Source organism: Anser cygnoides, chromosome 20, assembly GCF_040182565.1.
Source record: "Anser cygnoides isolate HZ-2024a breed goose chromosome 20, Taihu_goose_T2T_genome, whole genome shotgun sequence".
NCBI lineage: Eukaryota > Metazoa > Chordata > Aves > Anseriformes > Anatidae > Anser > Anser cygnoides.
In genome coordinates, this window is record NC_089892.1 from 11,895,788 (window position 1) to 11,922,509 (window position 26,722).

Below are 26,722 nucleotides of genomic sequence, written 5' to 3' on the forward strand. Positions count from 1 at the left end.
TGAAGTTATTGAAGTGCACCTGGGAGACAATGCAATCATTGGTCCCAGACAGCATGGGTTCATGAGGGGCAGGTCAACTACCCCTAACAAATGCCTAACAAATTTGATTTCCTTTTATGATGAGATCACCCATCTAGTCGATCAAGGGAAACCAGCTGACGTGATCTTTTTGGACTAAAGCAAAGCTTTTGACACGGTTTCCCGTAGGATCCTACTGGACAAAATGTCCAGCATACAACTAAACAAAAACATCATACGATGGGTGAGCAATTGGCTGACGGGCAGGGCTCAAAGGGTTGTGGTAAATGGGGCCACATCAGGCTGGTGGACGGTCACTAGTGGGGTCCCTCAAGGCTCCATTTTAGGGCCAGTCCTCTTCGATGTTTTTATAAATGATTTGGATATAGGACTGGAAGGTGTTTTGAGCAAATTTGCCGACGACACCAAACTTGGAGGAGTTGTGGACTCGGATGAGGGTGGAAAGGCCTTGCAGAGAGATCTGGACAGATTGGAGAGCTGGGTGACCACCAACCACATGAAGTTTAACAAAGGCAAGTGCCGGGTCCTGCACCTGGGACAGGGCAACCCTGGCTATACGTACAGACTGGGCGATGAGACGCTGGAGAGCAGCCCTGCAGAGAGGGATCTGGGGGTTGTGGTTGACAGCAAGTTGAATATGAGCCAGCAGTGTGCCCTGGCAGCCAGGAGGGCCAACCGTATCCTGGGATGCATCAAGCACGGCATTGCTAGTCGGTCGAGGGAAGGGATTGTCCTGCTCTACTCTGTGCTGGTGCAGCCTCACCTCAAGTACTGTGTGCAGTTCTGGGCACCACAGTACAAAAAGGATGTGAAACTGTTGGAGAGTGTCCAGAGGAGGGCAACAAAGATGGTGAAGGGCCTAGAGGGGAAGACGGATGGGGAGCGGCTGAGGTCACTTGGCCTGTTCAGCCCGGAAAAGAGGAGGCTGAGGGGAGACCTCATCGCAGTCTACAGCTTCCTCACGAGTGGGAGTGGAGGGGCAGGCGCCGATCTATTCTCTTTAGTCACCAGTGATAGGACCCGCGGGAATGGTGTCAAGCTGAGGCAGGGGAGGTTTAGGCTACACATCAGGAAGAGGTTCTTCGCTGAGAGGGTGAGTCGCCCACTGGAACAGGCTCCCCAGGGAAGTGGTCACTGCACCAAGCCTGTCGGAGTTTAAGAAGTGTTTGGACTGTGCACTTATCACATGGTCTAAACGTTTGGGTAGACCTGTGTGGTGCCAGGAGTTGGACTCGATGATCCTTATGGGTCCCTTCCAACTCAGGATATTCTATGATTCTATGATTCTGTGCTGTGGCCGTGCCTGCACTTGGTCTGGCAGCTCCTCGGGTGCTCACTCAGGGTGGATGGGCTTACCTCTGTACCACCGTAAAGCCGTGCAGCTGCAGCAGTGGCGCCAGGGATGCCTGTCCCCTGCGATGCTGGTGCAGTCCCCAGCACAGCGAGAATCTGCAGCACTGCACTGTCCTGTCCTGGAGCATAACAGGGTGCAAGAGTGGGTCTCCCTGGGTGGGGCCCCATGACTTGCCCACCTGACTGCTCTCTGCACTTGGGCCTTGTTGCTTGTGCTGGCTGGAGCCATGGGGCCTGGGGCATGGAGCTGCTGCTGGGCAGCTTCAGGAGAACATCCATGGCAGCCCCTTGCCAGGCTTTCGTGGGGGGGAGCACCTGCAGACAGCAGCTTGTGGATCAGTCTACCCTCCCCCAAGCCTCAGTGTCCATCCAGAAAAAAAAGGAAAATAAATAAATTGGTATTTGCTTGAGCAAAGCCTGGTAAACCAGAACAAAGGTGGATGTTCTAAGCTGCAGAGCACAGCAAGTTCTTTTTGGCATGGGGCGACACCAGCGTGAGCCTGGTATCCCCAGTGTGGGGGAGTTCAACTCCCCCCCAACTCCATCCACACCCAGAGCACCTCATCAGTCTGACTGGGGAATGTCTCCTGCATGCGGTACATGGTGCTTGGCTTGCACCAAGTAAATTGCATGTAACATCTATTTCTCCGCCTCTTTTTTTTTTTAATCTCTTCCTAAATATGTAAAGCAAATCACTTGTGGCCGGAGGCAGGCCCCAGTGCTGCAGAGCTGGTGGGTAGGAGATGCCTGATCTTCCTGGTGCTGTGCAGCCACCATGGGGCTGGAGCTGCCTAGGGATGCGCTGGAAGCAGCGAGAGGGCTGCAGGATGGAGGATGGGGTCTTGTATGGCTCAGTGTCCCCAGGTCACTCCACGCACCTTGCAGATAGACCTGTGTGACTCTAGGAAGGGTGAGGTGGGACGTGTGCCTGGGCTTGATGACCACTCCCATGAGAAATGCAGGGCTCTTCAGGGTAGCAGTGGTCCCCTGTGGCCACTGGCAAGCAGGGTCCTGCCCCCCAGGCAGCTGCCAGCCCGCCTGCTGCAGGCAATGCAATTGCGGGGCAGGGGAGAAGGGTCCCAGGTCCCCGTCCACTGCTGCCTCCTGGCCCTGCCCTGGTATCTCCGAGCAAGCAGCAGCTTCACCCAGTCAGCAAGGCCAGTGGGGCCGGGAGCTGTGGTTCACAGGAGCTGTTTTCATCCATCCTAGTGCCATCTCCCCTTCCTGCAATGCCCATTAATCCTGCTCCAGTTTCCTTGATGTGCCAGGCAAATTGCCAAGGTGGTGAATAGTAATTTTTCTGTCCAGTCAGGGATTTTAGTGGCAATTAAATGAAATACTGCTCCTTCAGCTCAGCACAGGGAGAATGTCTGGTGCTACCTCTTTCCTGTTCTGAGGAGTGGGAGCACAAGAGCTCATGGAGTTTTTGAGGTGTTTGTAGTCAGGATCTGCTCTGGCAGTACCGTATGTATTGTCCAAAGCAGGTGCTATGTGGAACTCACCACTCCACTTTCTGCACTGCTCCCATCCGTCTCCACCCCGTCCTCCTCTCCCACTCCTCCAAAGCCCTCTCCTCAGGGAGGATGAACACCCCTGACAGCCCTGTACTGCAGCTCCAGTCCCTTCCCGGCATGTCAGGGACACTGCCGAGACATGCCCCAGGGCATGGCAAGTGGCGCCTCTGCAGGGACCAGCTCTAGGGTAACGTGGTCTTGGTGGAAACTGCTGTAAGGCGAGGTGGCTTGAGGATAGCAAGGGTTTTGCATCCCCCCCCCAGCGTCTGGGCTGGGCTTGGCTCTGACTCTCCGTGTTGGCACTCTGGGCTCCCACAGCACCCATGGGTGCTCACTCCTCGTCCATCACAGCTTATTCCTGAGGAGCAGAGTGGTGAGCCTCTGAGTGCACCTTTATGGGCTGAAAACACTGGGAGAGCCTTCCAGGGAGGGATTTGTTTTGCAGGAGGGCTGCGAGGCCCCTGAGTGTCCTTCTTGCAGTGCCCGCCCCAGGAACAAGGCAGGCAGAGGTGGCCTGTCCCCTATGTGTTTCTCCTGCCCTGTGCTACCCTGGGAGGTTGGAGTCAGGGCCCAGCTATGCCCCTCTTGGCCTTTGCACCTTGTCACTGGGCCTGGAGCTGACACATCTGGAGGGGGACACAGCTCCAGGAGCCCATCTCGATGTCTGCGGGGCTGGCACAGGCAGCCATCCTCAGCTGGCACAGATCCTGCCTCCTCTCCCACCTGTGGCTGCCCAGCCCTGCAGGGCTGTCACTTGGCTGTGGCTTTGGGGACAGCCTGTGCCAGACCTCTCCACCCGCCTGGCTGGAGAGGACAAAACTCAAACAAGCTGGAAGCCCTGAGGCGAGCTGCTCGTGGAGGCATGTGGGCTGGGGAAGCCCAGTGCTGTGCTCTTGTTGCTTGAACAAACCCGCCAAACAAGAAGGCAGGCAAGTGCTTTAAGCTGCAAGTTGATTTATTTGCAGCCTCCAGCATGGCCCAGCGGGCTGTGGAGTGCTGCTGCGGGTGTGGGAGACGTGCTAGGTGCAGGGCTGGTGACAGGAGAAGCGGTGGCACAGGGCGGGGGCCATGTGGCTGTGGCCATGCCATGTGCTTGGCTCCCAGGAGCAGCAGTGCAATGTGGCCAGCGCTCAGCCTGTTTTGCCTGCCTGCTTCCAGTGCAAGAGCAAGGGCTGGAGGACCCAGTGTCAGCTCTTTGTGCCAGCCAGTAACCTGTCCGAAAATCCAGGAGCAGAGTGGAGAGCTGAGGGCTTCCCCCATGCTCTCCAGTTGCTGGGATTTGCGCTTATGGAAAGTGTTTCTGGAGAGGCAAGACCTGGTCTGCCTCCGTGCGTGATGGGTCTCTGTGCTGCATTTGTGGGGGCAGGAGCACAACGGTGACGTGAGAGGTTGCAGACAGCGGCAGAGCCCCAGCGGCAGCTGTGGGAGTGGAGCCAGGGCGATGGCAGAGGTGCTGGTCAGGGCTGGGTCCCTGCGGCTGGGCTGGGGGGGCACTGGTGTCGGCCCTGTGGTGTCCATGTGCATCACCCCTGCTCCAGCAGAGGGTCCTGGCTGGCTGATGTGCCCGACCGTGCTCAGGCTCCAGGGTCTTGGCTGGGTGCCTGCCTTGGCAGCCCCGGCTGTCCAGCCTGGCCTTGGTGGTGTCAAGGTATGTGCTGCCCTGCTGAGCCTCCCCCCATCTGCACTGCACCTGTGGGCATGGGGGAAACAGAGCCAGGGTTTTCAGACGGTCTCATCCACTCCTGCTCCTGCCTGCTGCTGGGCACCAGCATCTGTCCCTGCCCCCAGGCTCCCCCCTCCTTCACGGGCTGGGCAGAGAGACACAAGACCTCCGCTGTCCCTTGAGGGTGGGGACAGGTGCTCCCCAAGCTGAGTTTGGGCTCACAGTTTGGTGGCACGTGGCCATGCAAGGGAAAGCAGCCACTGCTGCTCCAGCACACAACTGTGGGATCATCCGCAACACGGGCACGATGCTCAGGGCAGGGGGAGCATGCACCAGGGCTGCACCTGCGCACTCGCCTGGCTTCACCTGCGGTGAGCGCAGCAGGGTTGGGAGCGGTGTTAGCCTCCACATTAGCAGGGATGGGAGCTCCTGTGCCGTTTCTCCCCCTTTTGCGCGGACAAAGCAGTGCTCCGGTGGGAACCAGCACTTGGTGGTCTGCGGCACGGAGCAGCAGGGCTGCCCGCCTCCTTGCTCAGGGCCAGCTCAGCCATCAGAGCGGGTTGCAGAGGTGACACCGGGAGGAAAGCCCTGACTGGTGCCAGCTCACAGCAGCGTCGCTGGGAACACGGATGAGGGAGGCAGGTTGTGAGCAGACCCAGAGCAGGTCCCACGTCACCTGGCCGGAGGAGGAGGGGGAGGAGGAGGAGTGACCTGCTGGAAGCTTGCTGGGCTGTGTTTGCAGAGGCGCTGGCAGTTTTCCAGCAGCAAGCGGCTGCCTCCTGGCCTCTGACAGGTCTCTGGGGGCTGTATCAAAGTAGTCCCCATCCCTGGCAGGTGGGCAGCACCCCGGGCAGCCTGGCCAGGCAGTGACAAGGCCACGTGTTGCATTTTCCAGATGTGCCTATCCCAGCACAGTGGCTCCTGCAGGACGTGAGGAGGAGGCAGCTGTGCTGCTCTGGTGGCAGCAAAGACCTGTCCCCTGTCCCCAGGGAGTCCCAGTCTCTCCCCTTGCACGGTGTCCCCATGACTCAGCTTGGTCATGGGAGGCCACGGGGTGCGAGCTGTCGCCTGCTGGGGGCTTCACTTTGCTTCTGTGCAGGGCCGGATCCTTCTCCCTCCTCACCTGTGGCCCTGGGGTGGCTTTGCTGCTGGCGGGAGGCAGGCGAGAACCCCCCCGCCCACACAGCTGCCATAGCTGATGCACTGGTGCATGCATTGCATGCTCACATCGCTGGCGTTGGCACCAGGGCTGGGGCCCCACTAGCCCGGGAGGTTGGGTGTCACCTGTGTACAGAGTGTGAGTGCTCATACCAGCCTTAATTAAGTGCTTAATTAAGTGCTAATTAATTTCCCTCGTACGTTAACTTTTATCTGCTGCACTTAAACACCAGGGGAACTTCCTGTGTTCCATTGCCACCCGGATGTCTTCCTTGATTTATTTTTTTGTCATATTTGCATTTTGGCACAAATGTCAAAAAACATTTTACTGGGGGCCATGAGTGTCAGCAGCTCAGCACCCCTTCAGACCGGCCTGAGGTGGACGGTGCGGTAGGTGCGCTGCTTGCCCCGGGGCTGGGGGCAGCGGGTGCCCCAGGATGGTTCTCCCCACATGGGAGCTGGGGGCTCTGATGTGGGTCCTTAGGGCTGGGGAGAGCTGTGCTGAGCTTTCCGGCCCGGGTAATGTATTGGTGTGTTTGTGTGTCTGTGCCTGTGTGTGTGTGTGTATGTACACAGCTCTCAGACCAGCATTTCCTCCCGCGCACGGGGCCAGTCCCATAGGCTCTTAGCTAATGTTCACCCTGATGTTTGTTTTTCCACACTGGCTGCAAGGTGTCGAGCTCGCTTGTCCCTCCTGCACAGGCTGGCAGCAGGGCTGTCCTTAGGCTCAGCTCCTGCCTGCGCCTCTGTCTGCGGGGAGCCACCGAGCCTTCCGCGGTGTGGCAGGTGCCTGGTCCCAGCCCAAAGCCCAGGGTCAGGTGCTGCCTTTGCTCACGCTGCACTGGGCTGGAGGCAGAGCTGCCTCTCGCCGCTCCGCCTGCACAGGAGGTTTGGACGGAGCATCCCCCACCCCCAGACCTCCTCAGCACATCTGGGCATGGTGTTCTGGGCCGTGCTTCGGGCACTGTTTTATGGGGCACTCCTCTTGCGTGTCTGGCAGCTGGCCTGTACCATCCTGCAGGCAAGGCTGCGTGGCTGTGCGGTGTCCATGACAGGGGGTGCCGTGGACTCGGGGAAGTGCTGTGGCCGGGAGAGCTGCAGCAATTTGCAGTCCCTGTACCCCAGGGCCAGCCTGGGCCTCACTTCCCCACCCCATCCTGGGCTCTGAGCCTGAGGCCAAGGTGTGACCGTGGGGACCTGCCACGTCTGTTACCGCGGTGCACACGGGAAGCGCGTGCTGCGTGCGTTCGTGCTCGAGGCTGCCAGCGCGGGCACCTGCCTCAGGGTCCGCGTGCAGGGGGACCCACAGGCTCAGCCAGGGCCAGGGGGCCGCAGGGTGCCGGGGAGGGTCCTGCCCTGGCAGTTCACCCTGAAACGGGAGGTGCGCCCCATCATCTGTCTGCTGGTGCCCAGGGCAGGGTTTCAGAGGGCTCGTGGGGCCCCAGAGCTGTCACAGCAAAACGGGGACCCCAGTCCCCAGCAGTGTGCCCACATGGCAATATCTGCTCACTAACCAGCGATTGATTAAACATCGGGAGCTTAATTAGATCAGTGCCTGTCTGTCTCACTCTGAATCCCAACCCGTGACAGCTGCACAGGCACAGCTCGTTCCTCAAACAAAGATAACGACCTTTTACATATTGCAGGCTGAGTTTTATTTAACTGGTTGCTGGGCACTGGCTGAGGATGCCAGGACCATGGCTTCCCATTGCCCTTGTGGGAAGCGGCCACCTGAATTTCAGGCTGGGTGTCACCCTGCAGGGCTGCGGGGTGTCCCCATCCCTGGGGCTGCTGGCCGTGCTGCCCTGAAACCTCCTGCACTTAAGCTGCTGACTTTTGTTGTTTTTTTTTTTTTTGGTGTGTGATTTTAAGTGAAATGAACGTGGCCTTGAGAGGGAGGCCGGGGCAGGCAAGCAGCAGACAGGCCAAGTCCAGCTCCCATGCTTAAAGACCCAATTATTTTCCCATTACACGTTAATTCACCTCTCAAGTGCTCCACCTGGCCGAGCCCTGTGCTGTGTCTGGAGGGGCCAGCTGCAGGCACAGGGGTCCCTGGGCCCCAGCGCCCCGCTCTGTGCCTGTGCCTAGCAGCTGGGGCAAGCTGTTCGCTGCTGCCTTCTCACGGAGGTGTGCCTTCTGAAGCTTTTGATTCCCCTGTTGCTTTCTGTCCTTTGTTTTTTCAGGCTGGCTGATGCTTTCTTCTGTTAATGAAGAAATTATCAAGCTCTGGAAGCAGCTATGACTTGCTTCTCACGCTCCTAATGCTTTTAAACTATCTGCATTAAGTGCCTCCAGCCTCTCCCCAGCCGTGGCGTGCAGGAGCATACCCTGAGCAAATCACGCCAGCTTGCTGCTGCACGCACGGCGCTGGGCTTCAGTGGATCAGGCTGCTGTCCTAATGGGGCCTAATTGGAGATGTTGAGAAAACACCGCCTGCACAATAAACCATCGCAGCAAAGGCAGCTCTGCCATCCTTCGTTAAATTGAGATGGCAGCTCTGCCAGCCTGAGAGCGATTAATGGGATGCACCGCGGGGAGGGGGGGCAACAGGTGGCCAGTGCAGGGCCATAGCAGCCACCCCTGCCATGCCGCCGCACTCTCTGCACCAGCAAGGTGACCAGCCAGCCCCACGGCGAGGACACTTTGGGTGACATCGCGCCTGGCGCCTCTCTCCCGCTGGGGGCAGAGACACTGTGGTGGCCCTCGAGCGATGCAGGCACGGGTAGCTCTGGCACCTTTGTCCCGTGTCGGAGTCCTCTGCTGCACTGGGCCTGGGTGCAGCAGTGGCTGCCCTGTGCCCTGTTCTTGTCCCAGGCATGCTGCAGGGATGGGGACACTCAGGAAAGCCCCAAAAGCTGGTGTTCCCCTTCTCGTGGGGTACTCCTGGCGTCAGCGCCATGCTGCTCCAGGGCTGACCTGGCACTGCCATCCCCACAAGCAGGCAGGGGGCGCGTTCCCTGGCATGGCCCTGGCAGCTGGGTGCTTTTGGGGGTGTGCAAGGGATGACGGGGATGGCTCCTGAGGCGTGGGATGGTGCTGGGAGCCTGACTCATAACCAGGTTGGGGGGCAGCTGGGCCCTACAGAAAGCTGGTGGCACTGGGAGGAAACGGCAGGGTCACGTCCCCAGCAGTGGTACCCAGGAGCAGTGGCAGGGTGCCCCCTGCTGCTCTGAGCCGGCTGGGGACTCGGTGCCTTTCTGAGCCAGGCACCCATCCCTGCGGGGCCAACGTCTCTGTGTAGGCACAGTGCCTCACAGGTGGGCACATCTGGGCACGGCGGGGTGAGGAGCGGGGCTAGCCCAGCTGTGCTGCCCCCATCCCACTGTGCCCAGTGTACACTGAGCAGAACCTGCCCAGTTCTGCCTCGCTGCCAGCTTGCACTGACCGTTAGAACACGTGCTTAATTGCTGTGGCTTGTGAAGGCAGCAGTGCTGGTCAGGGACAGCTGGCAAGCCAACTAGGTGCCTGGCCCGAGGGCACCTCCAGCCCCCCTGCTCTGCCTGACGTGTGTCTTCCTGTCCTGCAGCAGAGTCATGTCCCCGGAGCCTGGACTGCGCCCTGCAACGACGGGAGTTCTGCCTGCCAGGCTCAGGTGCCTGCGGCCCCTGCCTGCCCCAGTTCCTGGAGGATGACAGTGGACGATGCGTCCAGAAGAAGCTCTCACTCAGCGGTACGTCCATCCACCCGTCCTGCAACCCCTGCCTGCCTCTGCCTGCCCTATGGACACCCGCCCCGTGCCCCGGCGGGGGGCAGGTTCCCATGTCCCTGCCTTTGGCCCCAGCTTTCGGGCCACATCTGTTGGCCTCTGACTTACATCCGAACCCTGCTGCCCATCCTCTGCCACCCCCACTCCATTGCAGCCATGTCCCAGCCAGCACTGGGGCAGCCTCGGCTCTGCTGTGTTGCCCCAAGCCCCACCTTGCCGCAGGTGCAGGGTGGTTTTGGAGCTGGCAGCAAGTGTGCAGAGCACTGCCCTCCCCTCCGCACCTTCCTCTAGCCGCTCGGGCCTACAGTGGCTGGGCTGGCAGCAGCACAAAGGGCAGTGCTGGAAACCACAGCTGCTGCAGGGCCCTGCCAGGACACGTGGGTGCCACCTGGGGGCCCAGGGGCAGAAGGGGCCTGGGTGGACACAGGGATGCTCCAGTGCTGCCTGTGCTGGGTTGGGGCTCTTTGGAGGAGGAGAGGTGGTGGCACAGAGGCCGTGCAGCAGCAGAGTGGTGGCTTTGGGTGCACGGAGCCACGTGCAGACCTGATGCAAGCAGGTGCCCACAGCTGCAACCACCGTGTCACCCAGTCCAGAGCTGATCTGTGCTGGCATTTGGGATTTAAATACCTGGTTCACATTGGTTTGTAACACTGGCCTGTGGTTCAGGCCCCTCTGTGCCATAGGCACCGAGTGTGGTAAGGCTCCCTCAGCCTGGCCTGGGCTCTTTAGTGCTGCAGCTCATGGCAGCTCATGGCAGAGTTCACCTGGGGTTGCTCTTTCCTGTGCTGCTTTGATCCCTCCCCATTCTGCTCCATCCCTGCCTCTCCATTTGCATGCGGAGCCAGCAAGGGAGACCGTTCTTCACAGAGCAGCTGTCATAGCGAGATGGAGACAAGGATCTGCTTCGGGCTGCCATCTCTTCTGATGACGTTTTAACAGCCTGGCATTCGCGTGCGGAGGCTTTGAGTCAATAGCACAAAGTCTGCTGGGTGAGAGCCCTGTCCAGCTGTGCGCAGGGCGCTGCGGGCTGCAGGGTGCCTTGTCCCCCTGCTCCTTTTGGGAGAGACCACGGGGCTGTGGCACAGCCTGGGTTGCTCTGCAGAGGGCAGAGATGAGGAGAGCACCCCCGGGGAGCAGGAACCTGTGGTCGCCCAATCCCAGGGCCACTCAGCACTGTGCTGTGGCACATGGAGGTGCTCCCGGCGTGGCTGCGTGCAGCACCCTGCAGCCTGGATCTGCCCAGCATGCCCACGGCACAGAGACACCCATCTTCCCGCACAGCCTGCGCAGGTGGAGCCAGGTATGTGAGTTGTCTAGGGTGACCTTTGACTCTTTGTGTGGTTTGGAAAGCTTCAAGCTTCTGTTCTGTCCCCACCGCCGCCCCCATGGTTTTTCTTGCAGATTCAATATGCAGGCAAAATAAAGCTGTAACTACAGCTCCACCCAATTATTTTTGCTTTTACTGAAGTCAAGCAGCCTCTTTGTGTTGGGAAGGAGCCAGGACCTGGCAGTGCCTACGCATGCTGCTTGCTCGGGGGTGTCACTGGGGATGATCTGGGTATGAGACTGGGGCTTCTGCACTGTTATTGCACTGCCACATGGCATGTTTTGGCTTTTGCGTGCCAGATGCTTTCGTGCAGGCCCTCATGTGCACCTGGTGCATGCGTGAGTGCAGTTTGCTGGGTGGCAGTGCCCCTCGGCCACAGCTGGCCCCCTGCCCATGGAAAGCACTGCTGGAAATGCAGCCGGGAGTAATACAGAGGAGGGAAGGGCAGTTTTCTCAGAGCATCAGTGGGTACCAGCATCCCGCCGTGCAGCTGCAGTTACCTGCCAGGCACTTTGGGTGCCTGTGGTTGCCCTGTAGGCAGGTCCCTGGAGCCACGGGTGTGACACAGAAACTTCCTGGGAAATGCAGGGTGGAGGCAGAGCCACACTGAAGCGACAGTCATGCAACAGAGCTGTCATGCTGCTGCAGTCAGGGGCAAGAGTGTCCCCTGCAAACCAGCGTGTTCCTCCAACCGCCCCTTTTCAACCTGCTTTTCACTCCTCCAGCCCCCAAACCTTCTTGCTAAAAGGCTGGGGGCTTTTCAATGGCCAGCAGAGCTGAGGGTCCCTCCTGGCACCCAGCTCCTGTACATGGTGGCACCCTGCAGCACTGGCCCGAGGGGCTGGGGCATGGTGGGGCTTGCTACACAGCATCCCTGCTGGCACAGCACAACAGCCCCTGACACGGCCCTTCACAGCAGTCCCAGGGACAGGGGAGCTCCCAAAATCTTCTGAGCAGCTTGTCACATCCTGGGGCAGACCACAGCGGTGGTGCCAGGCTGCGCAGGAGGCAGGCGAGCAGGTGGGGAGGATGAGTGCTTGTGCACCTCCTAGGTCAGGGCCATCCATTATTTATGACAGCGTTTGCGTTTCAAGCAGTACCATGAAATATTCAGGGGAGCGAGCCTCCAGCAAACGGTCCCAGACTTGTGGAGGGCTGGGCAGGTGGTCGCATGGGCTCCCTTGGGGAGATGGGGACGGCCGGGGGTCCTGGTTGTCCCACATGTGCAGGGACCGTGCCACTGCTGGCTTGCTCCGTGCCTTGGCAGGGCCCACTGCATGGGGCTGAGCTGTAGCAGGACCCAGAGCCAGCTCCCCCAAATCCATGCTGGCTTTTGGAGGGATGGGGTCATCCAGGGGGATGGTTTGAGTTCTGGTTCCTGTGCATTGAGCACCTTTGGGGTCCTGCTGTGGTGCTGTCAAGGCAGCGAGACCTGTGTGGACATGAAGGCTGTGGGGACCGGGCAGGTGGCAGCACCCAGCCATTGCAGGGCAAGTCCTCCAGGGCAGCATTCAAGCACAGGGCTCCTGGCACAGGTTTCTGCTCCCTGCCCCTAGCCCATGGCTCAGCTGTCTTTATCTGTAGATGTCTTCCCCAGCCCGTGCTTCCTGCGTGCAGACATGCGGGGGGCAGTCCTTCCTACCTCCTGCATCAACCTCCTGGTAGAACGATCGCCCCTTAAATTAGAGGGAAGAAAAGCGAAGCGAAGCGGCCCTGGCTCTGTGCTGCCTTTTGGCTGTCGGTCAGAGGGGATGGACTGTGCTGAAACAGAAGTGATTGTGAGAAGAGGAGGTGCTGGGATGAGGTCTGGGCTCAGTGCTCAGCAGCAAGCAGGGGCCCAGCAGACAGATAGGTGTTCCACACATAGGCTCTGCTTCCAGGGGTGCCGAACAGCTCTCCTAGAGGGCTGAGGTTTGTTCTGTGAAGTCTTGGGAGTGAATTTCCCTCTAGGAAGGGCTGCACATGCGCCTACATCTCCATAGCAACCCTGCTCTGTGCCAGCATTGGTAGGGAGATGCGGGGCTGCAGCAGCATCCTCTCCTTGGGGGTAGACCTGTAGGTGCCTCTGCTGGCCTTGCTGCCGGCGTTGTTCCAGCTGCAGCTTCAAGCAGCACCACCAACTTCTGGCTCCCACTTCAGCCCCTTGCTGCAGGCCAGCCTGGCATTGCAGCAAAGGTGTGGAAGAAAATGATTTCCCTCCCAGATCCTCTTTTTTAGCGTTCAGGGGACCAGCAGCATCCTGAAGCACCTTTTGCGGAGTGGGTGGCAGGGTGGCACCAATTCTTCTGTGGCTGCTTTTGCGTCCTGGGCACTGACCCCGCATCTCCGTCTGGCAGCAAGCAGCAGCTCCCAGCTCCTGGCTGCCTCTCTCCGTACAACCAGGAGATTCTGCAAGGATGCAGAGGAGCTGTGATATCTGCATTGTGGAGGGGAAGATACAATGCCAGCATGGAAGCGGGGTGGTTGCCACGTCTCAAGGATGCCTAAACCTTTAAAAGGGCTGCCCACGCAGTGTGGGCAGCCCCTTTAAAGGGTTAGGCATCCTTGAGACACTTGCGACTGCCAGTGACGCTGATCCTGGGATCCCAGCTGCTGCGGTGCTCGCTGCGGCACCGTTCCCATGATTGGCTGCAGCTCCTGGCAGGAGTGTGGGCAGGAGCCAGGGCTCCTCTCCCTGGCGCACCCACTCACGCACACAGGCAGCCAGGCCGGCACCGAGAGCAGCAAAGCTGTGTGCGCTGCTGGCTTGGCTTTTCAGGGCAAGACGCGCTGCTTTGGGTCTCAAGCGGATGATGCACGTGAGCCGCGTGTTCCTCCCGTTGGTGACGGCGTGCATGGGAGTCGTGGTGTACCCAGCGCAGCACCAGCACAGAGGTGAGATGGGGTGCACTGGACTCTCTGTGGAGCATCCTGCAGCAGACTGCCTGCTCCTCACTGGCGCTCCCAGCTCCAAGGTCACCTCGGGGTTGTGATGGGGTCTGAGCCCCCAGATGATTGCCAGCGCGCTGTGGGAAGAGCAGGGCTGAATCCACGCGCCGTTTGAACACGCTGCAGTGGGTTTGTGTTGAGGGTTGCAAGACGTGGCTTGTACTGTCAGGTCCCTGCTGCCGCGTGCTGCTGCTCAACCCCACCGGCACAGAGCCTGCAGCAGGGCAGGGTCTGGCAGAGATGGGGCTGAGCCCCGCCAGGCTGGGGGAGGCGCTTTGGGAAGAGGGGAAGGGGGGGGTCCCAGCCCCACTTGCTGCACTGCCCTGCACTTGGGAAGGCATCTGCTTTCCTGGAGCAAGATGGTGTGAATAAGTGGATTTGTAACAATTTTATGACTTCCCATGGAGGCTGGGATGTTTACACTGTCAATGCCAGGTTTCCTCCACCTGGAGCGGAAGCCTGCACATGTCCCTTCTTGCTCTCTGCTGTACCCAGACCCTACACGGTGAGACCCCTGCATGCTGCAGAGTCATGCGCAGGAGACCACGGGCAGGGAGCGCCCCAGGCTGGGGTTGTCACCACTGCGTGCCAGCCCGGCCGGGCCTGCCTGCAGGCAGGTGCTGGCAGCCCCCATCAGAGGGCACCCGCACCCCGTGCAAGCCCAGAGCTTGCCTGGTGTGCACCCTGAGCCTGGGTGCCCGCTGCGTGTCTGCTGCCTGCCCAGCGTGCCCACTCTGCTTCAGTGGGGGGAACTCAAGGTATCGGCTCTCAGGACAGCCTGCGCATGTGGCAAGTATCTCCTTGGAACGACAGCAACGTGGTGGCGTACCTGGCTGCCCTCCCCTGTGGGTGCTGCTTTCAGCTGCTGGCACAGGTGCTGGGGACTGCTGCGGCCGTGCTTCTCTCTGATGGGCCCCCATGCAGCTCCCTGGCCTCTCTGTTTCCACCCCTGGGCTTCAGCAAGGCTCAGTCCTCAGTTTCAGCAACCTCTCTACCAGAGACTGCCCTGCATCCCAGCCCCCTGAGCTCCCACACACAGGGCAGCCCCGAAGTTTGCCTTCACCCTCATACAGAGTTGTCCCAAATTGTGGTGCAGGGCCACTGCATGGCACCAGCTGTGGGCAGGGCTGAAGGTGGGGTCTCTGAAGCCCTACATGGGGCCTCCCCAAAGCTGCCAGTGCAGCAGGGCAGGTTTGGGGCTACAGCTCCATCACCTGGGGAGCAGCTGCTGGTCTGGGGCTTCACTGCAGCAGTCCTACTGCTCTCAGTGCCCAGTGGGATCCTTCGTCAGTGCCATGCTGCTGCTTGCCGTGCCCTGTAAATGCTGCAGACTGGCAGACATGGTTATCACTGGGGAAAATCTCTGCTGCTATTAAAATTAAATGCTTTTAAAATTTAATGGCCCAAAATGAAAAGGTCTGTATTCATTTCAAACCAAGTGAAATAGGGGTATGGGGATTTTTAGCAGCTGAAAGGGAACTTAGAAATAAAACTGGTTAATGCAGGTGAGTCACCTGACCTGGAATCTCCTAGCAAAGCTGAAAATGAGCAAATGGCAAATCTGCTTTAATGACTTTAGTGCCACTTTAAACATTGGAAAGGCTTTGAGCGCTGTGTCCCAGAGCACCTCAGGAGCTGCTTTCATCCCTTTCTGTATGGTTCTTCCAGCATTTTGTTGTTTTTTTATTTTTAGCATCTGCCCAAGCCAAAGGGTACCACAGCACAACTATGACATGGGCCGCACACCCCGTTACCGGAGGCACAAATAACAGCCCAGATTCCCCAGGCCTGAAGGTGACCACAGGTCTGCACAGGCAGGGCTGTTCCCTGGAGTCCCTTGGTACAGCTGATGTTGGAATGGAAACAGTCCTTGTCCTAAATGTGGCAGAGAGCCCACGCAGGGCTGTCCCTGCTGGGCGCAGGGCTGCCCCCATGGTATGCAGGGGCTGTCCCGCTCGGCCCCTTCCTGGCAGGGAAGCCTGGCCACATGTCAGCACCTTGGCACTGCAATGCTAACCTCTTCAGCTTGGCACCGATGGCACGGACCCAAACCTCATGCTGTTGCCTTCACAGCTTGCGCTACTTTGCAAAATGCCTTGGCAGTGGAAATCTGGGTGTACAACGAGCCAGGCAAAATGGGCACGTGCAATGCTCCAGCTGCAGCATCCCTTGATGGGGACAGGGACTGGGCGCTGGGCTGGGAGGTTCCTGGGAAGCTGGGGTGGAGGGATGCAGGGGGATCAGTGGCTCTTCATACTCATTTTGGAGCCTCCTGCGTGCACGTTTAAAGCAGGTGCTGAGATACCTGGCCAAGCACATGATCCCAGAAAGCAACCAAAGTGAGGTTCCCAGTATGACGGCGAGTGCTGGCACGGGCAGGATGAAGGCTTTGCCTCCCTTGGCTGGGCACAGGTTAAATGGGTCATGTCAGTGCGGAGACACAACCTCCCTGTTCTGAGGTGCACCAGCCCTGGCCATGGTTTCCTTTCCTATGGGTTAAGGTTGTCTGACCCTCGGTGTCTCTGTTTAAAACTGATTTTTGGCTTGGGCAGACAGACAGCAGCTCTGAGTCACAGGGGTAGGCGGGGGTGGCGGAGGGGCCTTTGTGACTGGCTGAGAGGGAATCAGTGTTTATTTCCAAACACTCAAAGCGATGACAAATTCCAGAGGAGCTGTAATTGTTATAACCTTGAATTATCCGGGAACCAAACTGCCTGCACCACATCGCCTTTGTATGTCTTGGTTTACCCTCCAGGGCTTCCCACTGGGGACAGCCTGAATGCAGCAATTGAGAGGCAGAGGCAGCGGGAGCAGGGACATCTTCTAGCTTTGAAGTTGAGTTTAATCCTGTTAAAAGCCATATGCGTGAGCATACGTTCTGCCTGGTGCTGCAAGCATGGGGCGGTGGTTTCCCTCCTGCTCTGCCAGTCTGTGTTATCACCCTGCAGGTGGGCACCCCCAGGCTGGCAGGGACCTGCCTGTGCCCCATGCTGCAGGGGGCACTGCTCATGGCTCGGGTCCTCACCAGGTCAGGTTAACATAGCTGAGGGCTGCCCCACCACGAACTCCCCACCAAGGCCTTGGGGATACCTAGTGGTCCCCACTGCACAGGGTGTGGGGCTGGGGGAGGAACTGGCCACTGCCCCATTGCTCATGGGGCTGGAGGAGCCTGTGGCAGTCAGGGAGCAGAGCACAACGCTTGCCCGGGCAGGGGCTGAGTGACCTGTGAGCCCCATGGAGGTGGAGAGGAGCTCAGCCCTATGCAACACAAAGCCGCAGCAGCAGGGGTCTCCATGCACGGTCCCAGCCTCCTCCAGCCATTAGCCCTCTGGGTGACTCCAAGACCCCTGACGTGTACAGGAAAGTTTGGGACTGAGGCCAGCATTCAGGTGTGTCTTCACTGGCCTTGAAATGGCAGTTCTGGGCCTGCAGCAGTTCTGAGATTTGCCCCTGTCAGAGCTGTCCCTCACACCCCGCAGCAGAGGAACAGCTTCCAGGTGCCTCTCGCAGTCTGGCTTGTGTCCCTGTGCTCTGCGCTGTGAGGCAGGGGGACACATGGTAGCTCCTGAGCAGCACATGCTGGCAGCTGACTGCTCCTGCGGGACTTCACAGGGACCACGGGCTCCTACATGAAGGTGGTTGTGGCTGTAGTTGGTTGCTCCCTGACTTGCAGCCTCCAGAGTTTGTGGCATGAAAACTTTACAAAGAGTGGTTAGGAGCTTTCCCAGCTTTGGAACCATCAGTGTGCCAGAGGGCTACATTGGGTTGGGGCTGGACTCTAAATAGCAATGTGAGCCCCTTCTCAGGCAGATGCTCAATGTGGCCTCTGGGCTGGGCTCTCACCCCACATAACGGGAGTGACTCCATGGCTGTTGTCCCAGGGCATCCATTTCACACACATGTCTCTCTTGGTGCAGGGAGGACGTCTGTTCCCAGCTTAGAGGAAGAAATTGATTTTCTGGCAGACGTGCTGGCCAGGCAGGACGCTACTCGCCCCCACGCACTACAGGATGGCAAGCCCAGGAGTAAGTGCTACTTCCAGTCAGTAAAGTCCTGCTCAGGCCTCTCCTGGGGAGCTGATGGGGCAGGAAATCACATCCAAGGCTCCTGCCTGTCCCTCGCTGGCCAGGACAGAACAACAGTGCCAGCCTGGAGCCGCCAGGTGCTGCGCAGCCCTGCTCTTGGAGGAGGCTGCTGTCCCTCCCCATGCAGGGATGTCCCCTGCTTGCCCCGTTCCTGGCCCTGAGTGACTTGGGCCAGGCCTTCCCTAGCTGCATCCCTCCCAGGCATGCAGCTGGGCACCAGGCATACTGCTCTGCTCACACCCAGCTTTGTCCCATAGCCACCCCAGCCACCACTGGGAGACAGAGAGTGCCCAGCAGGTTGAGAGAGGAGCTTCTGCGGAGGGGCCCTGCTGGCAGCAAGGCAGCTGCCACCCTCTCCACCTCTACCAGCACTGCAGCAACGAAGTATCCTGTGGAGGCATCCCCCATCCCTTCGAATGACGACGTGGTGCTCGGTAAGGCCCACAAGACAGACGTGGGAGGTCTCACGCCCTCACCTGGGAAACACAGGCTGGCAGTGGCCAGGCTGGCTCTGCACTGCTCTGGGCGCTGCAGGGTGGGCGCTGCACAGCTGGGCCTCACCCCAGCGTCCCCTCCACAGGGCTGATCGTGGTGTGCACAGTGGCTGGGATCTCTGCTCTGATCGTGGCTGCAGTCTGCTGGTGCAGGTAAGCACAAACCTGCTGGTGCTGGCAAGTCCTTCAGTGTCCTTGTTCCTGGGGAGCTTGTTCCCCCTGTTCTCCAGGGCGTGGGGAAGGCTTGGAGTAAAGGTAACAGCTGTCCTTGCTGGTCCCACTGCAGACATGCCGCTGCCCATCTCCACCAGGGTCTGTGCTGGAGGGCAGTGGTGGGACACCCCCATGCCAGGCATAGACCATGGCTCCTGAGAGCGCTGGCACATGCTGTGAGCATTGCTTTGGTACTGGGTACTGACTCCCCTGGCATGTTGGTGGCTCATCTCCAGCTCCCTGTGTACCCATGGCCTGCAGGATGGAGGTGGCTGTGACCAGGTCCCCACACAGTGGCAGGGCCACCTGGCCTAAGTGTGCGGCTGGTCACAGGTACTATCACAGAGAACAGGGATCTGTGTGGGAGGGCTGGGGCCCCCAGGAGGACCACTGGCTCCCCTCTGGAGTCGCTCCTGACACTGCTGTCCTCTCCCGTCGGCAGGCTGCAGAAGGAGGTCAGGCTGGCGCAGAAAGCAGACTACTCAGCAGAGAGGATGGCCAGCCCTCTCCCCTATGACAAGATCTCGGTAAGGTGCCCACCTCCCTCCTTGCGGCGATTTTGGAGCTTGGGCCAGGCATATGTCCCCCCCACGTGGCAGGGGACCCCCCAGGTGGCTGCCGTGGGCCCGGGGCTCTCCAGAGCCCTGCCCTCACAGCTGCCATCGCTCTCTTTGCAGCCTGGGGACAAGACGCTGGCTCAGAGTGCCCAGATGTACCACTACCAGCACCAAAAGCAGCAGATGCTCTCCATGGAGAAGTAAGCAACCTTTACCTGGAAACAGCTGTAGCAGCTCCAGAGCTGCCGCAGCCATGCCACAGACTGAGGATCCCAATAGCCTGTGATGAGAACATGTGGTCCCTGCAGGACCCCCCCCAGGGCCTGGCTCTGGCCCCCAGCAGCAGCTGTCTGGCACACACTGGGTGGCATGTCTCATTACCTAGGGTCCCACTGATCACACCTTCGGCCTTCACCCCCCCCTCTCTGCAACCTCTCTCCACAGGCATAAAGAGGAGCCCAAGGTGCCAGACTCAGCATCATCCGATGAGGAGAACGAGGATGGAGACTTCACTGTGTATGAGTGCCCTGGGCTGGCTCCGGTAAGGTGGGCACGGGATGGCTGGGGCACCTGTGAGCTCTGCAGGGTGCGCTGGGGGAACCCTGTGTCTGTGGGGTGGGCTCTGTCAGATGCCCAGGATGTGTGGCTCATCACAAAGAGCCTTTTAAACTTGTCCTTCATCAGATGGTCCAGTCCCTCTGCCTTCTCCCTGTCTCCCAGTCAGCTCCCAACAGGCCACCGGACTCCAACGGGCAGGAACAGGGCTCCCCAAGAAGGGGCTGGGACTGGGAAGCGGGGACAGCCTGCTGCACTGGGATGTGGGCACGCCAAGGGGTGGCTCGTCCTGTTGGCTTGTGACCTCTCAGACCCAGAGGGGACATTTCTGACCCTGCAGCTCGAAGCAGACCGTGGGGAAGGGCAGCTCCTAACAGCCCTGGGTACAAAGAGCACAAAGAGGCCCCGAAGGAGCCTTTCACATGGTAATGGCTGCGGAGCCCGGCCATCAGGGCCCAGATTAAGGGTCATCATTACATCTTTACAGGCCCATTAAGGGGCAGTTGATGGCAGTCTGGGCAATGAACCCCATTCCTGCCAGCCAGGTTGCTGGACATCGTGGTACGGGTTTCTGGGCCCACAGCCCAGCACCGCACCCCACCGCTGTTCTGGGGTGGCCGGAGGGTCCCAGCTGGGGGGCCGTGGCCTCCCGCCCTTGGGTGCTGCTGGGCTGTGCCCTGGGGCTGGGGTCCAGGCCCGGCCCCGTGGGATGGGGAGGCTCAGCCCCACAGCAGGACCCTGACCTTCTGCTTTTCCCCTCCATCTCACTCTGCAGACTGGAGAAATGGAAGTGAGGAACCCGCTGTTTGACGACTCGTCCCTACACCCCCCAAACCCCAAGTTGCACCAGTAACACCCCCCCTCCCCACACCCAAGCTCGCTATGGACTGCGTGCAGAACGGCACGGCCCAGGTGCGGCCCGCGCCACAGGGCGCCCATGCTGGGCCGAGGGGCGTGGGCCCCTCTGCCAGACTGTTCGACACCTGCCCAATAAACACCCACTAACAGCTATGGGAGGGGGGGTCGCCCCCATTTCCAGCGTCCTTGTCCTCTTTGCCGATGTGATCGCGTCCCTGCCATCTGTTCGCTGCTCCAGCTCCGGGGAACGCACCAGCCCTGCAGGGCGCCCCAAGGGCGATCAGTGCCAGTGACCCCAGGGCCATGGCGCTGCCTCTGTGTTGTGCTTTGAGGAGGGCTAAGGGCTGCTTCCCAATGCAGCTGGGGACGATTGGAGAGGGGTTTGGGGAGCAGGCTCAGGGCTGACAGTGTTGAAGATGCCTGGACAGCCCAGAGGAGTGGGTGCTGCCAGCCAGCTGCGGCGGGGGCCAAACTGCTGAGAGCCCCTCCGGGAGGGACTGAAACTTTCCTAGGAGTTGATGGCATCTCTGGGAGCTTCAGCGCTGACTGGCGCCAGGACCTGCTCAGTCCCCTCCTCCCCAGCTATGTTAGCAAAAGGCAGGAGCAGGAGGGAGTTCAGGCGTGTTGCAGGCATTGCTCCCCGCGATGCTCCTTCAGCCGCCACAGAGGCCACACTGTGCAGTGCCTGGCCAGGAGGATGGGGTCTGCCTGGGTCCCTGGGCCAGCACTGACCCCTCTTTGGGGCTGGTCCTCAGAGGCCCTGGGATGCAGGCAGTCCTGGTGCCACTGCACACACACACACCCACACCCACAAGGTGACAGGGCCTGAGGGACCCCATGCCCAGGCTGTGCCCATTGGAAACAGGATTCCCTAGAGGCCCTTGCTCCCTGCTGGGCTCTCACCCCAGGCATCAGTGCAGTGAACAATCAGAAAGGGTTAAGTATTTTGGTTTTAAACCTGTGTAGCTGTGGAGGAGGAAGGAGAGAGAAGGGCAGGAGCACAGGGGCCAGGAGCAGTAGGCAAGTCACAGTGTCTTTGCTGCACTGCTTCCCCAAGCCACACAGAGCCTTTGGAGTGAGAGCAGCGGGGCAAGCATAGCCATGCCCAGTGCAGAGCAGGAGCAGCCAAAATGCTCCCTCCACATGACAACATTTCCCCCGGCCCCTGCCCTTGTCCAAACCCACACCCTTGCCCAGTGGAGCCCATGCCCTTAGCAGCATCCGCACATATCCCGGCCCATTGCTCTCTCCACGCATCCCATCATGGCAGGGGACAGTCTCCTCCAGTCCATCTTAGGGTCCAGAGCCCCATCTGAACCCTCTGCCCATGTCTATATGTCTGGGTGGAGCATGCAGGAGAGGGTGAGTTGTGCTCTTGCCAGTCGCTGCAAGCACATCCTTGCTCAGAGCCCGATGCTCCAAGTCCCAGAGTGTCCCTGCTGCACTGGCCACAAGCCCTCCAGCATAGGGCCTGGGATGAGTTTGCAGATGTTTTCATGTCCAGCCCCTGGTGTGGACCATCATAGCCACAGATGACCTGCTGCACAAGGGGAGCCCACTGCAGGTGCAGGAGCTGTTGCCAGCGCAGGCCCCCCCAGCAGGTACGGCATGGCGGAGACAGTGGTGTGGCCCTGTGTTAGCATGGTGGAGGTGCAGGGTTGTCTCCCCACAGGGCTCAATGGCAGCAGTCATCACTGCACAGATCCTTTTCTCTTCGCCGTGCTGTTACATGCGGGTTGCTGCCCCTCTCCCCAAGACCATTGTTGTTGTATGGATTGTAGTTATTTTAAAAGGAATTTTATTAAACAACCATGTTTGAGACCGATGTGAGTGTGTGCTGTGGGGCTAGGCGGGCTGCGCCCTGCTGCAACTTTGCTCTGTTGCAGGTGCTTGGATGTGGGGCCTGTGCTGGGACCCTTGTGTGTGTGGGGGGGTCTCCTCTGGGGAGCAGGGGATGCCAGGGGCAGGGAGGGGAGCTGCCATTCCCCCATCCCAAAACCTTCCCAAGAGAGAGCAAGAGTAACTGCCTGCCCTCCTGCTCCAACAGCAGAACTCTCCGGGAGCCAACTCTCTGGGCCATGCCCAGGGGTTTTCCTAGACCCAACAAGAACCATTTTACTTTTTTGCTTCTCAGATGTATGTGTTTGCCAGAACATCCAGTCCATTGGGGCAGATTTCCCTGGAGAGGTGTTGAGTGGGAGCCCCCAGCTGTGTCTGCCTGCACCCAGCCCTAAATCACCCAGGGCAAACCCTCCCACCCTGATAATCTCTCACCCCCCAGGGCCTGGCCCTTCGCACCTCGGTGGGGCTGGCAGATAAGGGCTATCGGTGCTCCCTCCCGCCAGCCATTGTGTAGCCCTAGGAGCTCCTCTCCCAGCCCTTTGATCACGCCAGCCCCCTCACACTGATAGAATCTCGTCTCCTCCGGGTTTCGGTGCTGCAGGGTCGGGTGCTATTGTGCAGCCCTGGGCGGGTCCCTCCCTGACTCATCACTGAGCCACCTGGGTACTGTCAGGGTGCTTTGCTCGTGCCTGCTCATGGCTGTCCTGGCCACCCCATGGCCGGGGACCTGGCCAGCATTACCCCCATCCTGACGCCATGCCAGGCTCCCCAAACTTGCTGGGCCCCCAGGTAGGTCTCAGCCTGGCGTGTTTGACCTATGCGCACTGTATGGGGGACACCGGGGTCTCCAGTTGCACGCAGGGCCATCATTTGCACTGCCCTGCTCACCGAGCCCCACCAGGGCTCACCCCTGGGAAAACGCAGCCCTTGCATGATCACCCCCTCCAAGGTCCCCAGATTCATCTTTCCTTTGCTCTCAGAGCCCAACAGCCTCTCAGAGCACACACAGTTTTTGGGGGAGTCTTAGCTTTGAGTAGGAGCCTGCTGCTCCTCCTGTAGCCCATTACAACAGGAAGACCCCCTTACTCAGGGCCCCATAGTAGCAGGAGCCCCGTGTTCCCCAGGAAGTCATGCCTCTGCTGCACGACTGGGCACAGAGGATTCATTTGTCCTGGGACAACACTTCCATGATGCAGACATCCCAGGAAAGACCAGGGTGAGGTAAAGGGTCTGTGCTCAGTCCCTGTCTGCCTGTGCTTCTGTTTCCCCACCTGTAAAAAGGCAGGGAGGAAGGGCTGGCAGATTTGGGTACTGCAGTGATGTGGGTGATACCCAAATTATACCCCAGGCTCTGTACTGCAGGGTCCCCTTCGATGAAGGCACAGCTCTGGACCAAACCATCCTCCAGGATTTCCATCTCAGCTGGGCTGGTAAGCACCAAGCCTCCTGCCTGTCCTCCTGGGGTCAGCAAGACTGAAGCAGCTTAAAGAGCCCAGGGAGCAGGGGCTCCTGCTGAGCAGAGGCAGCAGGGCAGGCACACAAGGGCAGAGCTGCTGCACAGCTCAGCTCAGGGAGGTCCCAGCCCACTAACACTTATCCTGGCAGCCTGAGAACCCACCACCCGCGTGTGAGGCTGCAGCCTCTCCCCAGCTGTGCCTCCTAGGTTGCTACCACTGTGGGACAAATGCTTCTCCTCGGTCACAATTCCCTTCCCAAAGGCACAAGCCACAGACTCCCCATCACTGCGAGCCCTCTCCTGCCTGGCCCTGCATGCCTGGCCCTGGCACCTCTTCTGGTGCAGCCAAGCAAACTGCAGTGGCATAGAGGAGCTGTGCTTCCCCCCCCCCAATGATTCTGGGGTGTAGATGGTGACGTCTGGGTCCAGCTGTGCCCCATCCCCACCAGTGCAGGGCTGCAGCCTACCATATGACTCTGGTTGGTTGCACTAAGCATGAAACTGCAGCATCCAGCACAGAACTGACAGCTGTGTTGTGGATTGACAGTGAATAAAACATCATCTTTGATCACATACTCTCTTAATATCTTCTGTCTCCAAACCAGTGCAAACCGGTGCCAAACCAGCACGCCCAACAAAGGAAAGAGACAAATGTTTCTGCATTTCTGTTGCCCCAGCTTGCTACCATCCTACTGAGCTGGGGAGGACATGCACAGTCCTTTCCAGTAAGCTTTTTCTAGTGGGATCCCAGTGATCTCTGGCTGATCACAGAGCTTGGCCTGCCAGGATGAGCTGCAGCCCAAGCCTGGGGACAGAGCAGGAGGATCTGCCCTGAAAGGGCGAAGAGATGCTGAGCTCCAGCCACTGGCACACAATGACCCCCACCTTACACAGCCCCAGAGATCACCCTATTGAAATGTACAGGGGACGCTGAGAAACCCCACTGACTCGCTCCACATCCCCCAGCTAAAACCATCACCGCCACAATGGGCCCTGCTCCTACAAAGGGCCAGTTCAAAGTCAACGTCTCCCTTCCCCTCCGCCTGTATATGAAAGGGAGCAGGAATGTGTTTGAGGCCTTGGCGGGCAGCAGGCTTGGGCTGCTTCCTGGGGGGATGGAGAGAAAGAGCAGGTTGGCAGGAGGAGGGGGCCCGGCCCAGGAACAATAAATCAAAGGGAAGGGGAGTTACTGCCCAGCCGAGGCATCTTCTGAAACCCCGGGGCCGCAGCTGGAGCCCGGAGGAGCCGGGGCTGATGGCAGCGATTGGAGTCCCGCAGCGAGACTTCCGCAGCCCTGCCTGCGGGACCCGCCGGGCGGACGGCCCCGGCCCGGCTGAAACACGCACCTGCAGCCGTGACTGGGGCGGCGGTGAGGCAGAAGGGCACTGGTGGGAAGGATTCTCACCCGTTGTTTCTCACCCCAGGCAGGTCCTGCAGACACGGGACTCGTTCAGGATTGCCCATGTCCCCACTAGCTTTTCGCATCCTTCAAGTTTTCCCTGGTCATTTTCCTTGCCTGCTGTCCCCTCCTAGAACTGCAGGATCGGGGCAGGTTGGTAAATGCCCAGTGAAACCAGCAGGACTCAGGAAGGGCCCCAAATCCACCTCACTTTGTCATTTTTTCACTTATATGAAAACCATCACAAGGGGGTGGTTCCAGTTTCACTCCCCCCATGCGGCAGGGCCCTGTGCTGGGCTATGGGCTGCCACTGGCGCTGCGGGTGCCAGCCCTGGGCACGTACCCCTGCTCAGCCACCATGCACAGAAAACAGCAGCAGAAACCAGCAGCAAGCCGCCTTCGTCTCCAGCCTGCCAGAAGCACCGCCGCAGCACACAGTGATGGGGAGGGTGCTCCTCAAGCCTATCTCCTTGGCATATCTCAAGTGTGAGACTACAGAGGCTAAACAACAGCTCCCGGTAATCCGGGTTAATAAACAGGGAAAGGTGCTGGATCAGGCTGCCCCTGCCCTAGCTCTGTCTCCAGGTCAGCAGGTACCAGGCCTGCCTGGCCCTGCCTGGCCCCAGGAGCTGCCATGGGGCAGGCGCATCCCAGCTTGAGCCTGGCCATCAGGAGCAGCTGGCTGTAAGGAGCATCCTGGGAAGCTCCTGCCAGGGAGGAGGGAGTCTCGACCTGGGCCGACAGTTCCATTGCGAGGAGGCAGTGTGAAAGGAAAGCCCTTGAGATAGAGAAAATACCAAGCACGTCCATTGTGGAGTAGATCAGCCCGATAGCGAAGGCTGCAATTAGCCCAAGAGGCACACCCAGAGCTCTGGGGCCTCTAGCCTGCCTCCACGGCACAGCCTGCCACTGCACAGCGAGGGAGGGCAGAGCCGCGCCGCGGTGTCAGGGAGCTGGGAATGCCCAGCCTTGCCCAGGGAGCGCTGCCACTTGGATCCTGTTTCCCACTGCAAGGCAGAGGTGGAGGGGATGGACGAGCGGTGCACGAAGGCACCAGTGTCCCGGCGGCCGCCCGTCCCCAAGGCCTCAGTCTTGCCCCGGCCTCCGCTCCCACCGCTGCGGCTGTCCCCGTCCCCAAAGCAGCCCCCTCCGGGGCCACCCCTGCCCTTGACGAGCCCCCGGCGAGGAGCCGCTGAGGCCGCGGCCCTGCCCGCGGGGCCGGGGTCGTCGCCGTCCCCCGTCGCGGGCGCCCCGATGGCCGCGAGCAGGGGCGGCGAGCACGTGGGGGCCCCCCCGGCCCCCTCCGCCCGCGGGGCCGTCCGGCCGGGCCGCTGCCCCCTCCTCAAGGCTCAAGGGGATCAAGTTCACGCCCGACCCACCGGCGGTGGGGCCGCGCCGCGGGGGCCAATGGGGCGGGGGCCCATTTCCATACGGTCCGGCCCGGCCCGGCCCGGCCCCGCCGCCTTCAGTGGCCCCGGCGGCGCCGCAGCATGGAGGCACCGGCCGACGGCCCGCGCCCGGCCTGAGCGCGGCGGCCGGGCCGAGCCGAAGCCCCGTCGGCGCCGCATGGAGCCC

At 60.1% G+C, this 26,722-nt stretch overlaps 1 protein-coding gene across 2 annotated transcripts in view; it reads left to right on the forward strand.

The window, feature by feature from the left end:
* NPDC1 (neural proliferation, differentiation and control 1) overlaps positions 1 to 22,271 on the forward strand; it is a 31,149-nt gene extending 8,878 nt beyond the window's left edge. Inside the window, exons 2-9 of one of the 2 annotated variants that reach the window (XM_066980701.1) lie at positions 9,254 to 9,397; positions 17,606 to 17,713; positions 18,031 to 18,207; positions 18,354 to 18,420; positions 18,923 to 19,007; positions 19,158 to 19,237; positions 19,482 to 19,578; positions 20,368 to 22,271. In XM_066980701.1, the coding sequence (XP_066836802.1) occupies positions 9,254 to 9,397; positions 17,606 to 17,713; positions 18,031 to 18,207; positions 18,354 to 18,420; positions 18,923 to 19,007; positions 19,158 to 19,237; positions 19,482 to 19,578; positions 20,368 to 20,445 (836 nt within the window). In that variant the 3' untranslated portion in view covers positions 20,446 to 22,271. Of the gene's footprint in view, positions 1 to 9,253; positions 9,398 to 17,605; positions 17,714 to 18,030; positions 18,208 to 18,353; positions 18,421 to 18,922; positions 19,238 to 19,481; positions 19,579 to 20,367 lie in introns of both variants that reach the window. The other variant, XM_066980700.1, reaches the window with a different exon arrangement.
* The last annotated feature ends 4,451 nt before the right edge of the window (positions 22,272 to 26,722 follow it).